Here is a 12,040-nt window from a genome sequence, read left to right as displayed (position 1 = left end):
CAAAAGAATCATTTATGATGTTTATGGGATATATTGGAGTGCCAACAGAAGATCTTCAAAGGTAAGGCATGAATTACATCATTATTTCTGAGTTGTCGCATCTGGCGGGTTGAATTATGATTGTCATGTGTTTGTTTGATGGGGTGCTGTCCTCAGATAATAGCATGGTTTGCCTTCGCCGTAAAGCCTTTTTGAAATCTGACACGGTGGCTAGATTAACAAGAAGTTAGGCTCTCTCGACTGTCTGTCCTGTCTCCCTGTAGCGCCGTCTTAGGCGTCTCACAGTACGGACATTGCAATTTATTGCCCTGGCAACATCTGCAGTCCTCTTGCCTCCTTGCAGCATGCCTAAGGCACGTTCACGCAGATGAGCAGGGACCCTGGGCATCTTTCTTTTGGTGTTTTTCCAGAGTCAGTAGAAAGGCCTCTTTACTGTCCTAAGTTTTCATAACTGTGACCTTAATTGCCTACCGTCTGTAAGCTGCTAGTGTCTTAACGACCGTTCCAGAGGTGCATATTCAGCAATTGTTTATGGTTCATTGAACAAGCATGGGAAACAGTGTTTAACCCCTTTACAATGAAGATCTGTGAAGTTGTTTGGATTTTTACAAATTATCTTTGAAAGACAGGGTCCTGAAAAAGGCACGTTTCTTTTATTGCAAGCGTTTATAATGTTGATATCTTGGATGGTCATTATTTGCACCCATAGCTCTGTCTATGAATTTTAGAGTGGTTACATTTCTCCAGCCCCATCCCTGCATTTTGAACGTACAACCCCTCCACGCATTTCAACTGAACGCTCAGACCACCACCGTTTGCGATTAATTAAACATATCACTACGTTTTTTCATACTGAACACAGCCCTGAGGATGATCTCATTTTGGGAATTTGATAGAAAGTTGTTTCACAGGTTAGAGAACTGGATGAAGTGGAGTACAATTTGAGCTGAAGTTGCCCAACTCTACCACCTCTAATAGTGTCACTGAGGGCTGATTGTGAGAGGAACTGTTCTGTGCTGTACCTTTGGTGTGCTGGTCGCCAGGATGCTGAGGGCCTGGGAGAAGGCCTGCTCTGCGTTGCGGCATCGCTGGTCAGCCAGGGCCATGTGGGCATCCTGCACAGCTGACATCAGTGCATCCCGCACACTAGGGTCTCTGGAGCTGCCGGATACCGCCTGAGTGGGAAGGGTTATCAGTGAGTCACTAATAACACACAAGTTGGTTTAGAAAAAAACTTTGCGTGTGAAAACTGCTTCAGGAGATCATGCATCATCCTAGCTGACGTGTTCTTTGTGGTAAAAACGATTATGGGATGAATATACTAACTATGTTTCAGCGCCAGGGAGGTGGTGGGTTAAACTCACAGGAGGCCACAGTACATTTTGATAATGAGATGCATGCCATTAGTAATGTAAAGTTATGGCAAGAAATACAAGGAAGGAAAAGCATCCAGCGTTGTGAAAACCTGTTTGACTTGTAAGATGAGGTCATTGTCACATTGCGGTCTACCTTTTCCTTTGACTGCTGGTTTCTGTTCTTCCCTTTTGTTTTCTCTGTAGCGCAGGGCTCCGGTTTGCTGCTATTTTTATCAGCCATTTCACTGAAAAGAAAAACAGATCACTTTTAGGTGTTGACAATGCCAACTTCTGAGTAGCCTACTGTAGTCAATTGCACACTACAAAAACTTAACTGAATATCTCCAGTGTTACTTGAGGCAGACCAAAAACAGGAAATCACCCAAGTATGCAAGGGTGTGCACAGAGCTGTAGGCGTGCCACATGATTCGACAAGCACTGTCAAGCATTAATCAAGTTAGCAAGAAAGTACATACTTGCAAACAAAGGTGCGTCGTATGTGCTTTTCCTATACACAATTTTAAAAGAACAGATTCAGATTCTTGGTAGCATTCAATAAAGCAGAAAATATCCATTGCTTCCGATAAAGCCTAAATTATTTTTCCACTGTTTGGGTGGACCAAAAAGCTTAAATTTGCCATCATACTGTTCATTAGTGTGGTCATGAAACCAGAATTTTAGGTTTGGTATCACGATTCCAAGGCAAAAAAAAGGCATATTATGAGCCGTAGTCATAGAATGGCACTTGACCCAGACATATCTTTTGAGTTCAATATCATTAAAAGTTACATTATTCAACACATGCATTAATGAATCAAATGACTTTTTTTAACCAAACTACATAACTAATCATTTGAATGGCGAATCTCAACTGATAAACTGGGAAAATTAAGTAGCCGAGGCCTATTCACAATACAGTTGAAAGCATATTAAATAGGTGTGCGCATGCATTGAGTTAGAGCTTGTTTTGGCTGATTTCATGGGCCTACAGATGAAAAACAATGTGCATCCCTTCCATTTGGGACTTATATTATACTGATCAACAACCTTTACATGGAAGAAGCCATCTTTAATAAAAGTGTGCGCTCTCTTTAAGAACCATGTGATCATTCACACACGGTCAGTTCGAGGTTTGAGCAAAGATAAGACGAATTGAATAAATAGTGACAATCAGCTTTGAAAATCTGAAATAATTTGCATTATGGTTCACATAAATTCAGTACCTTGTTTGATAGTATGTTAGCTGCAGCTGTAAGGCAGCAAAGAAAGTTACCGGTAGCTTCTAGCTTTGTAGGCTATCATCTTGCATTTTAAAGTGTTCTAGCATGTAATGGAAAATCTTTACCGTAAGAGGCATTAGGGGAAAAAAATGAATATTAACCAATTGAACGACATCTACTGCAGGATAAAAATCAATGTTAGCGTTTACATAGCTGGCCATAAATGGTGCATTTTACTTTATAGGTTGGTTATTTAGGCTTCTAACACATTGCTTTCAACTACATAAAACGATTAAGCTGTGTCTTTACATTAAAAAGATCTCAATCAGTAGATGACATGAAACATTTGACAGATGAACCGAAAGTAACAATCTAGTACCGAACAATTCATGTTCTAGTATCGAAAAAGTACTGAAGTTTAGGTATACCGTGCAACACCCTACTGTTCACATACACATCAACTTTACCACACTAGTAATGCCCGTTTGAGGTCAATATACTGCTTTAAAAGTCGTTCTTCCCCACTAAACAGCAGACCTGGTCTTTTGGTCTGGTAGTGAGGTAAGCCTAATGTATTACAAATCCAGAAGACAAATCGAACATAAAACTCACACTTTCATCTCTTTAGGCACCTTGGTATTATCCACCGAATGTGCTCTTCCTGCACCTTTCAACAAGGAGAAAAGGGTTAGCTTCTGAAAACTCAGACAACACAAGGCTCCCAGTGAAAAAACAGCAACTTGGCAAAGAAAGTGGCAGCCTGTGTTCTTAAAGAGACAGCTCAAGGAAGTCAAAACAACCAGAAGGTTATGATAGGCTGAACTTGTTAGGTATTGACATAAGCAGCTGACTCGTATCAAAAGCATCTCGTGGAACCTAAAAATCTACATTGTATTTAACACAAACTAAAAAGCCAAACTATATTTGCTTCCATTTATACTGAACAAAAATACAGTTACAGTTCATAAGGAAATCAGTCAACTGAAAGAAACTCATTAGGCCCTAATCTATGGATTTCACATGACTGGGCAGGGGAGCAGCCCCAGCCAATCAATGATTTTCCCCACAAAATGGCTTTGGTACAGACAGAGGTACACCCCGCCCCGCACTTTGTGCCCAGACACCTGTGTAATGGTAATATTTAAATCAACTTCTTGATTTGCCACACCTTTCAGGTAGATGGATTATCCTGACAAAGGATAAGATGCTCACTAACAGGCATTAAAACAAAATGAGCACAAATTGAGAAATAATAATTGTGCATACAGAACATTTCTGGGATCTTTTTCAGTTTATGAAAAATGGGACCAGCACATAACATTGAGTTTATTTGTTCGGTGCATATCAACCCAAACATAAGACTTCATTTCTAGCAAAACAGAAATAGTAGCCAAAAACATCCTACCTGGTTGTGTCTGGCTTTCCACCTTGACTTCCAAGCCCTGTGTTCAGTGACATGAAAAACATCAGAAATAAACAATAACTAAAACATTAGGGTTGACGAACACTGAAGAAAAAAAGTTACTGAAAAACGCAAGCTGCAACAATTTCCGTTTGAGTTAGTTCATATACACTGCTCAAAAAAATAAAGGGAACACTTAACCTGTTGGGGCTAGGGGGCAGTATTTTCACAGCTGGATAAAAAAAACGTACCCGATTTAATCTGGTTACTAATCCTACCCAGTAACTAGAATATGCATATACTTATTATATATGGATAGAAAACACCCTAAAGTTTCTAAAACTGTTTGAATGGTGTCTGTGAGTATAACAGAACTCATTTGGCAGGCAAAACCCTGAGACATTTTCTGACAGGAAGTGGATACCTGATGTGTTGAATTACCTTTAAGCCTATGCCATTGAAACACACAGGGGTTGATTAATGTTTTGGCACTTCCTATTGCTTCCACTAGATGTCACCAGCCTTTACAAAGTGTTTTGAATCTACTATGAGATCTGACCGAACAAGAGCCATGGAACGGTGATGGCCGATTAGACTCTGGCGCGCGAGTTCATGTTGGGTACCCTCGTTCCAATACGTTATAAAAGAGAATGCATTCGTCCACCTTGAATATTATTCATGTTCTGGTTAAAAAAGGCACTAATGATTTATGCTATACAACGTTTGACATGTTTGAACGAACGTAAATATATTTTTTCCCCTCGTTCATGACGAGAAGTCCGGCGGGCTTAGATCATGTGCTAACAACACGGAGCTTTTTGGATATAAATGAGCTTTTTTGAACAAAACTACATTCGTTATGGACCTGGGATTCCTGGAAGTGACATCTGATGAAGAGAATCAAAGGTAATGGATTATTTACATAGTATTTTCGATCTCTCCAACATGGCCGTTTGTCTGTATAGCAAAGCATATTTTTCTGGGCGCAGTGCTCAGATTATTGCAAAGTGTGATTTCCCAGTAAGGTTATTTTTAAATCTGGCAAGTTGAATGCGTTCAAGAGATGTAAATCTATAATTCTTTAAATGACAATATAATATTTTACCAATGTTTTCTAATTTTAATTATTTAATTTGTGGTGCTGACTTGACTGCCGGTTATTGGAGGGAAACGATTTCCTCAACATCAATGCCATAGTAAAACGCTGTTTTTGGATATAAATATGAACTTGATAGAACTAAAAATGCATGCATTGTCTAACATAATGTCCTAGGAGTGTCATCTGATGGAGATTGTAAAAGGTTAGTGCATCATTTTAGCTGGTTTTATGGTTTTGGTGACGCCTGGCTTTGAATTGACAAAACATTACACACAGCTATTGTCAATGTACTCTCCTAACATAATCTGACTTTATGCTTTCGCCGTAAAACCTTTTTGAAATCGGACAACGTGGTTAGATTAAGGAGATGTTTATCTTTCAAAGGGTGTAAGATAGTTGTATGTTTGAAAAATTAAAATTTTGACATTTATTTGGTTTCAAATTTGCCGCTCTTGAAATGCACCTGCTGTTGATAGGGTGCACCACGGGTGGCACGCTAGCGTCCCACATAGCCCCAAGAAGTTAAACACCACAATGTAACTCCAAGTCAATCACACTTCTGTGAAATCAAACTGTCCACTTAGGAAGCAACACTGATTGACAAATTTCACATGCTGTTGTGCAAATGGAATAGACAACAGGTGAAAATAGGCAATTAGCAAGACACCCCCCAATAAAGGAGTGGTTCTGCAGGTGGTGACCACAGACCACTTCTCAGTTCCTATGCTTCCTGGCTGATGTTTTGGTCACTTTTGAATGCTGGCGGTGCTTTCACTCTAGTGGTAGCATGAGACGGAGTCTACAACCCACACAAGTGGCTCAGGTAGTGCAGCTCATCCAGGATGGCACATCAATGCGAGCTGTGGTTAAGAAGGTTTGCTGTGTCTGTCAGCGTAGTGTCCAGAGCATGGAGGTGCTACCAGGAGACAGGCCAGTACATCAGGAGACGTGGAGGAGGCCGTAGGAGGGCAACAACCCAGCAGCAGGACGCTACCTCCGCCTTTGTGCAAGGAGGAGCAGCAGGAGCACTGCCAGAGCACTGCAAAATGACCTCCAGCAGGCCACAAATGTGCATGCTCAAACGGTCAGAAACAGACTCCATGAGGGTGGTATGAGGGCCCAACGTCCACAGGTGGAGGTTGTGCTTACAGCCCAACACCGTGCAGGACGTTTGGCATTTGCCAGAGAACACCAAGATTGGCAAATTCGCCACTGGCGCCCTGTGCTCTTCACAGATGAAAACAGGTTCACACTGAGCACGTGACAGAGTCTGGAGACGCCGTGGAGAACGTTCTGCTGCCTGCAACATCTTCCAGCATGACTGGTTTGGCGGTGGGTCAGTCATGGTGTGGGGTGGCATTTCTTTGGGGGGCCGCTCAGCCCTCCATGTGCTCGCCAGAGGTAGCCTGACTAGCATTAGGTACCGAGATGAGATCCTCAGACCCCTTGTGAGACCATATGCTGGTGCGGTTGGCCCTGGGTTCCTCCTAATGCAAGACAATGCTAGACCTCATGTGGCTGGAGTGTGTCAGCAGTTCCTGCAAGAGGAAGGCATTGATGCTATGGACTGGCCCGCCCATTCCCCAGACCTGAATCCAATTGAGCACATCATGTCTCGCTCCATCCACCAACGCCACGTTGCACCACAGACTGTCCAGGAGTTGGCAGATGCTTTAGTCAAGGTCTGGGAGGAGATCCCTCAGGAGACCATCCGCCACCTCATCAGGAGCATGCCCAGGCATTGTAGGGAGGTCATACAGGCACGTGGAGGCCACACACACACACTACTGAGCCTCATTTTGACTTGTTTTAAGGACATTACATCAAAATTGGATCAGCCTGTAGTGTGGTTTTCCGCTTTAATTTTGAGTGAGACTCCAAATCCAGACCTCCATGGGTTGATAAATTGGATTTCCATTGATTATTTTTGTGTGATTTTGTTGTCAGCACATTCAACTATGTAAAGAAAAAAGTATTTAATAAGATTATTTCATTCAGATCTAGGATGTGTTATTTTAGTGTTCCCTTTATATATGGATTTCATATGACTGAGAATACTGGTATGAAATCAGTTTGTCACAGCTTAAAAAAAAAAGGTAGGGGCATGGATCAGGAAACCAGTCAGTATCTGGTGGCCACCATTTGCCTCTTGCAGCACGACATCTTTTGCATAGAGTTGATCAGGCTGTAGATTTTGACCTGTGGAATGTTGTCCCACTCCTCTTCAATGGCTGTGCGAAACTGCTGGATATTGGCGTGAACTGGAACACGGCGATCCAGAGCATCCCAAACTTGCTCAATGGGTGACCGTGCAGTCAGTATTCAGACCCATTTAGTCACGTTACAGCCTTATTCTAAAATTGATTAAATTAGAATTTCTCTTCTACACACCCCCCATAACAACAAAGCGAAAACAGGTTTAACCTGTTGGGGATAGGGGGCAGTATTGACACGGCTGGATAAAAAAAGTACCCGATTTAATCTGGTTACTACTCCTGCCCAGTAACTAGAATATGCATATAATTATTGGCTTTGGATAGAAAACACCCTAAAGCTTCTAAAACTGTTTGAATGGTGTCTGTGTGTATAACAGAACTCCTATGGCAGGCCAAAACCTGAGAAGATTTCAAGCAGGAAGTGGCCTGTCTGAGAAGTAGTGTTTCATCTTGGCTCTTTTTATTCAAGACTCAGGATCTGTGCAATAACGTGACACTTCCTACGTCTTCCATAGGGTCTCAGAGCCCGGGAAAACGATGAACGATATCGAGGCAGGCTCTGGCTGAAACACTATCGCTTCTGGCGAGTGGCCACTCAGAGTACTATGGGCTTAGGCACGTGCCCGCTTCGACCGAATGCTTTGTTTTCCTTTGTCTGTTTATCTAAACGCAGATTCCCGGTCGGAATATTATCGCTTTTTTTTATGAGAAAAATTGCATAAAAATTGATTTTAAACAGCGGTTGACATGCTTCGAAGTACGGTAATGGAATATTTAGAATTCTTTTGTCACAAATTGCGCCATGCTCGTAACCCTGATTTAGCCTTTAGGATAGTGTCTAGAACGCACGAACAAAACGCTGCTGTTTGGATATAACGATGGATTATTTTGGACCAAACCAACATGTTATTGAAGTAGAAGTCCTGGGAGTGCATTCTGACGAAGACAACAAAGGTAAGAACATTTTTCTTATAGTAAATCTGACTTTGATGAGTGCTAAACCTGCTGGGTGTCTAAATAGCTAGCCCTGTGATGCCGGGCTACTGAGAATATTGCAAAATGTGCTTTCACCAAAAAGCTATTTTAAAATCGGACATATCGAGTGCATAGAGGAGTTCTGTATCTATAATTCTTAAAATAATTTATGCTTTTTGTGAACGTTTATCGTGAGTAATTTAGTAAATTCACCGGCAGTGTTCGGTGGGAATGCTAGTCACATGCTAATGTAAGAAGCTGGTTTTTGATACAAATATGAACTTGATTGAACAAAACATGCATGTATGTATTGTATAACATAATGTCCTAGGGTTGTCATCTGATGATGATCAAAGGTTAGTGCTACATTTAGCTGTGGTTTGGGTTTATGTGACATTATATGCTAGCTTGAAAAATGGGTGTCTGATTATTTCTGGCTTGGTACTCTGCTGACATAATCTAATGTTTTGCTTTCATTGTAAAGCCTTTTTGAAATCGGACAGTGTGGTTAGATTAACGAGAGTCTTATCTTTAAAATGGTGTAAAATAGTCATATTTTTGAAAAATTGAAGTAATAGCATATCTAAGGATTTGAATAACGCGCCACAGGATTCAACTGGCTGTTGAGTAGGTGGGACGCAAGCGTCCCACCTAGCCCAGAGAGGTTAAAAATAAAATACTATATTTACATAATTACTCAGACCCTTTGCTATGAGACACGAAATTGAGCTCAGGCGCATCACGTTTCCATTGATCATCCTTGAGGTGTTTAAAACTTAGAGTCCAGCTGTGGAAAATTCAATTGATTGGACATGATTTGGAAAGGCACACACACACACCTTTCTATATAAAAGGTCCCACAGTTGACAATGCATGTCAGAGCAAAAACCAAGCCATGGGGTCAAAGGAATTATCTGTAGAGCTCCGAGACATGATTGTGTCGAGGCACAGATCTGGGGAAGCATAAAAAAAAAAAAGTGTGCAGCATTGAAGGTCCCCAAGAACAGTTGAGCAATCGGGGGAAGGGCCTTGGTCAGGGAGGTGACCAAGAACACGGATGGTCACTGACAGAGCTCCTCTGTGGAGATGGGAGAACCTTCCAGAAGGACAACCATCTCTGCACCACTCCACTAAAATCAGGCCTTTATGGTAGACTGGCCAGACGAGCCACTCAGTAAAAGTGCATGACAACCCGCTTGGAGTTTGCCAACAGGCAAATAAAGGACTGACCATGAGCAACAAGATGCTCTGAACTGATGAAACCAAGATTGAACTCTTTGGCCTGAATGGAAGATTAACGTCTGGAGGAAACCTGGCACCATCCCTAAGGTGAAGCATGGTGGTGGCAGCATTATGCTGTGGGATGTTTTTCAGTGGCAGCAACTGAGAGACTAGTCAGGATTGATGGAAAGATGAATTGAGCAAAGTACAGAGATCCTTGATGAAGTCCTGAGCGCTCTGGAGTAGGTGCTCAGACTGGGGCGAAGGTTCACCTTCCAACAGGTCAACAACCCTAAGCACACAGCCGAGACAACGCAGGAGTGGATTCCAAACAAGTCTCTGAAAGTCCTTGAGTGGCCCAGCCAGAGCACGGACTTGAACATCTCTGAAATAGCTGTGCAGCGACGCTACCCATCCAACCGGAGAGCTTAAGAGGATGAGCAGAGAAGAACAGGAGATACTCCCCAAATACAGGTGTGCCAAGCTTAGAGTCATACCCAAGACTCGAGGCTGTAATTGCTGCCAAAGATGCTTCAAAGTACTGCGTAAAGGGTCTTAATACTTACGTACATTTTATATTTCAGTTTGATACATTTGCTAAAAATTCTAAACCCGATTTTGCTTTATCATTATGGGGTATTGTGTATATTGAGGAAATATGTAACCTAACAAATTGTGGAAAAAGTGAAGGCGCCTGAATACTTTCCAAATGCACTGCATGTCTGGTGGGTATGCAGGCCATGAAAGAACTGGGACATTTTCCACTTCCAGGAATTGTGTCCAGAGCCGTGCGACATGGGGCAGTGCATTATCATACAGAAACAACGGACCTCAGGATTTAGTCACGGTGTCTCTGCATTCAATTTGACATCGATAAAACGCAATTGTGTTCGTTAGCTTATGCCTGCCAATACCATAACCCCACCATGGAGCACTCTTCACAACTTTGACGTTAGGATACCGCTCACCCACACGACGCCATCTGCCCGGTACAGTTGTAACTGGGATTCATCTGTGAAGAGCACACTTCTCTAGTGTGCCAGTGGCCATCCAAGGTGAGAATTTGCCCACTGAAGTCTTATGACGCAGAACTGCAGTCAGGTCAAGACCCTGGTGAGGATGACGAGCACGCAGTTAAGCTTCCCTGAGACGGTTTCTAACAGTTTCTAGGTTTGCACAACCAAAGAATTTCTGCAGTTTCATCAGCTGTCCGGGTGACTGGTCTCAGGCCATCCCACAGGTGAAGCAGCCAGATGTAGAGGTCCTGGGCTGGCGTGGTTACACGTGGTCTGCGGTTGAGGCCAGTTGGACGTACTGCCAAATTTTCTAAAACGACATTCAATTCTCTTAACAGCTCTGGTGGACATTCCTGCAGTCAGCATACCAATTGTACTCTTCCTCAAAATAGAGACATCTGTGGCATTGTGTTGTGTGACAAAACTGCACATTTTAGAGTGGTCTTTTGTCCCGAACACAAGGTACAGCTGTGTAATGAACATGCTGTTGAATCAACTTCTTGATATGCCACACCTGTCAGGTGGATGGAATATCTTGGCAAAGGAGAAACCCTCACAGGGATTTAAACATTTGTGAACCAATTGAGAGAAATAAGACGTATGGAAATTTCTGGCCTCTTATTTCAACTCATGAAACCAACATTTATGCATGTTCTGTTTATATTTGTTCAGTGTATTTGGTCTGCATAACATGCCTAACAGTATTACTCACAACAGGACTTTAGAAACATTAATGTCCATGAGATGACGTTGATGCTATAGCTTATCAAACAGCTCATTAATCAGTGCACAACAAAGCAATCACCAGTTGCTGTAGTTGAAACTACTCTTGGATTAAGTCCTATTTGTACTCTACAAGGACTGTTGTGAACAAAATGTGTCATCCTGAATGCAATTCATAGATTAGGGTACTGAAAGTTGAGGCTCAGGTCTGAGTAACTGACCTTGTTCTCAGCAGCAGTGTTTTTAGCAGAAGGCTCAACCTTACTGGTGGGTTTAGCAGTCTGTTGTGACTCTGTAGTGTCTCTGGTGGTACTCTCTGTTCTGTAAGTCACAGTAAAACACCAGGTTAACAACTTCAAAATGATCAACAAATGCATGATTGCCATTGGTTCGTAAACACTTGAGTAATACTGTACATACCTTTTACTTGAAACTTTCTTAGCTGCAGTTTTATTTGATCTTCCAGCTAGAAATGAATAGTTTGTAAACATGAAAAGAAACATCAAATCAAAGATAATACATACAGACAATGATCTAGCAAAAGCAGACTACCTCCAACAAACAATTATAAACTTAGAACAATTGAGGAAAAACTGCTTTTGAGGAACCAACAGGGATGCAAACTGGTGAGAGCCCAATAAGGTGACACTGCGTCGCACTGAAACAGGCAACAACAAAAAAATCCCTGCTAGGGGGAAATGCAGATTTTAACTAATTAAAACATGCTCAGTCTGTAAAATAAGTGGTTAATGTAAACCTAACTCGCAGCTAAAAAATTTTTTTTTAAAGAAAGCAATCCAATGTTATGTTGCT

General features: G+C 41.9%; 1 protein-coding gene across 3 annotated transcripts in view; it reads right to left on the bottom strand.

The window, feature by feature from the left end:
* ttc3 (tetratricopeptide repeat domain 3) overlaps positions 1 to 12,040 on the bottom strand; it is a 47,848-nt gene that overhangs the window by 16,054 nt on the left and 19,754 nt on the right. For all 3 annotated transcript variants that reach the window (XM_014137269.3, XM_014137270.3, XM_014137271.3), the window contains exons 13-18: positions 11,648 to 11,693; positions 11,449 to 11,548; positions 3,981 to 4,017; positions 3,188 to 3,242; positions 1,510 to 1,600; positions 1,023 to 1,175 (exon numbers count right to left, since the gene is read on the bottom strand). In XM_014137269.3, coding sequence (XP_013992744.1) covers positions 1,023 to 1,175; positions 1,510 to 1,600; positions 3,188 to 3,242; positions 3,981 to 4,017; positions 11,449 to 11,548; positions 11,648 to 11,693 — 482 coding nt within the window. The remainder of the gene's footprint in view (positions 1 to 1,022; positions 1,176 to 1,509; positions 1,601 to 3,187; positions 3,243 to 3,980; positions 4,018 to 11,448; positions 11,549 to 11,647; positions 11,694 to 12,040) is intronic.

Source organism: Salmo salar, chromosome 13, assembly GCF_965601325.2.
Source record: "Salmo salar chromosome 13, fSalSal1, whole genome shotgun sequence".
NCBI lineage: Eukaryota > Metazoa > Chordata > Actinopteri > Salmoniformes > Salmonidae > Salmo > Salmo salar.
This window is presented reverse-complemented; position numbering and strand designations above follow the sequence as displayed.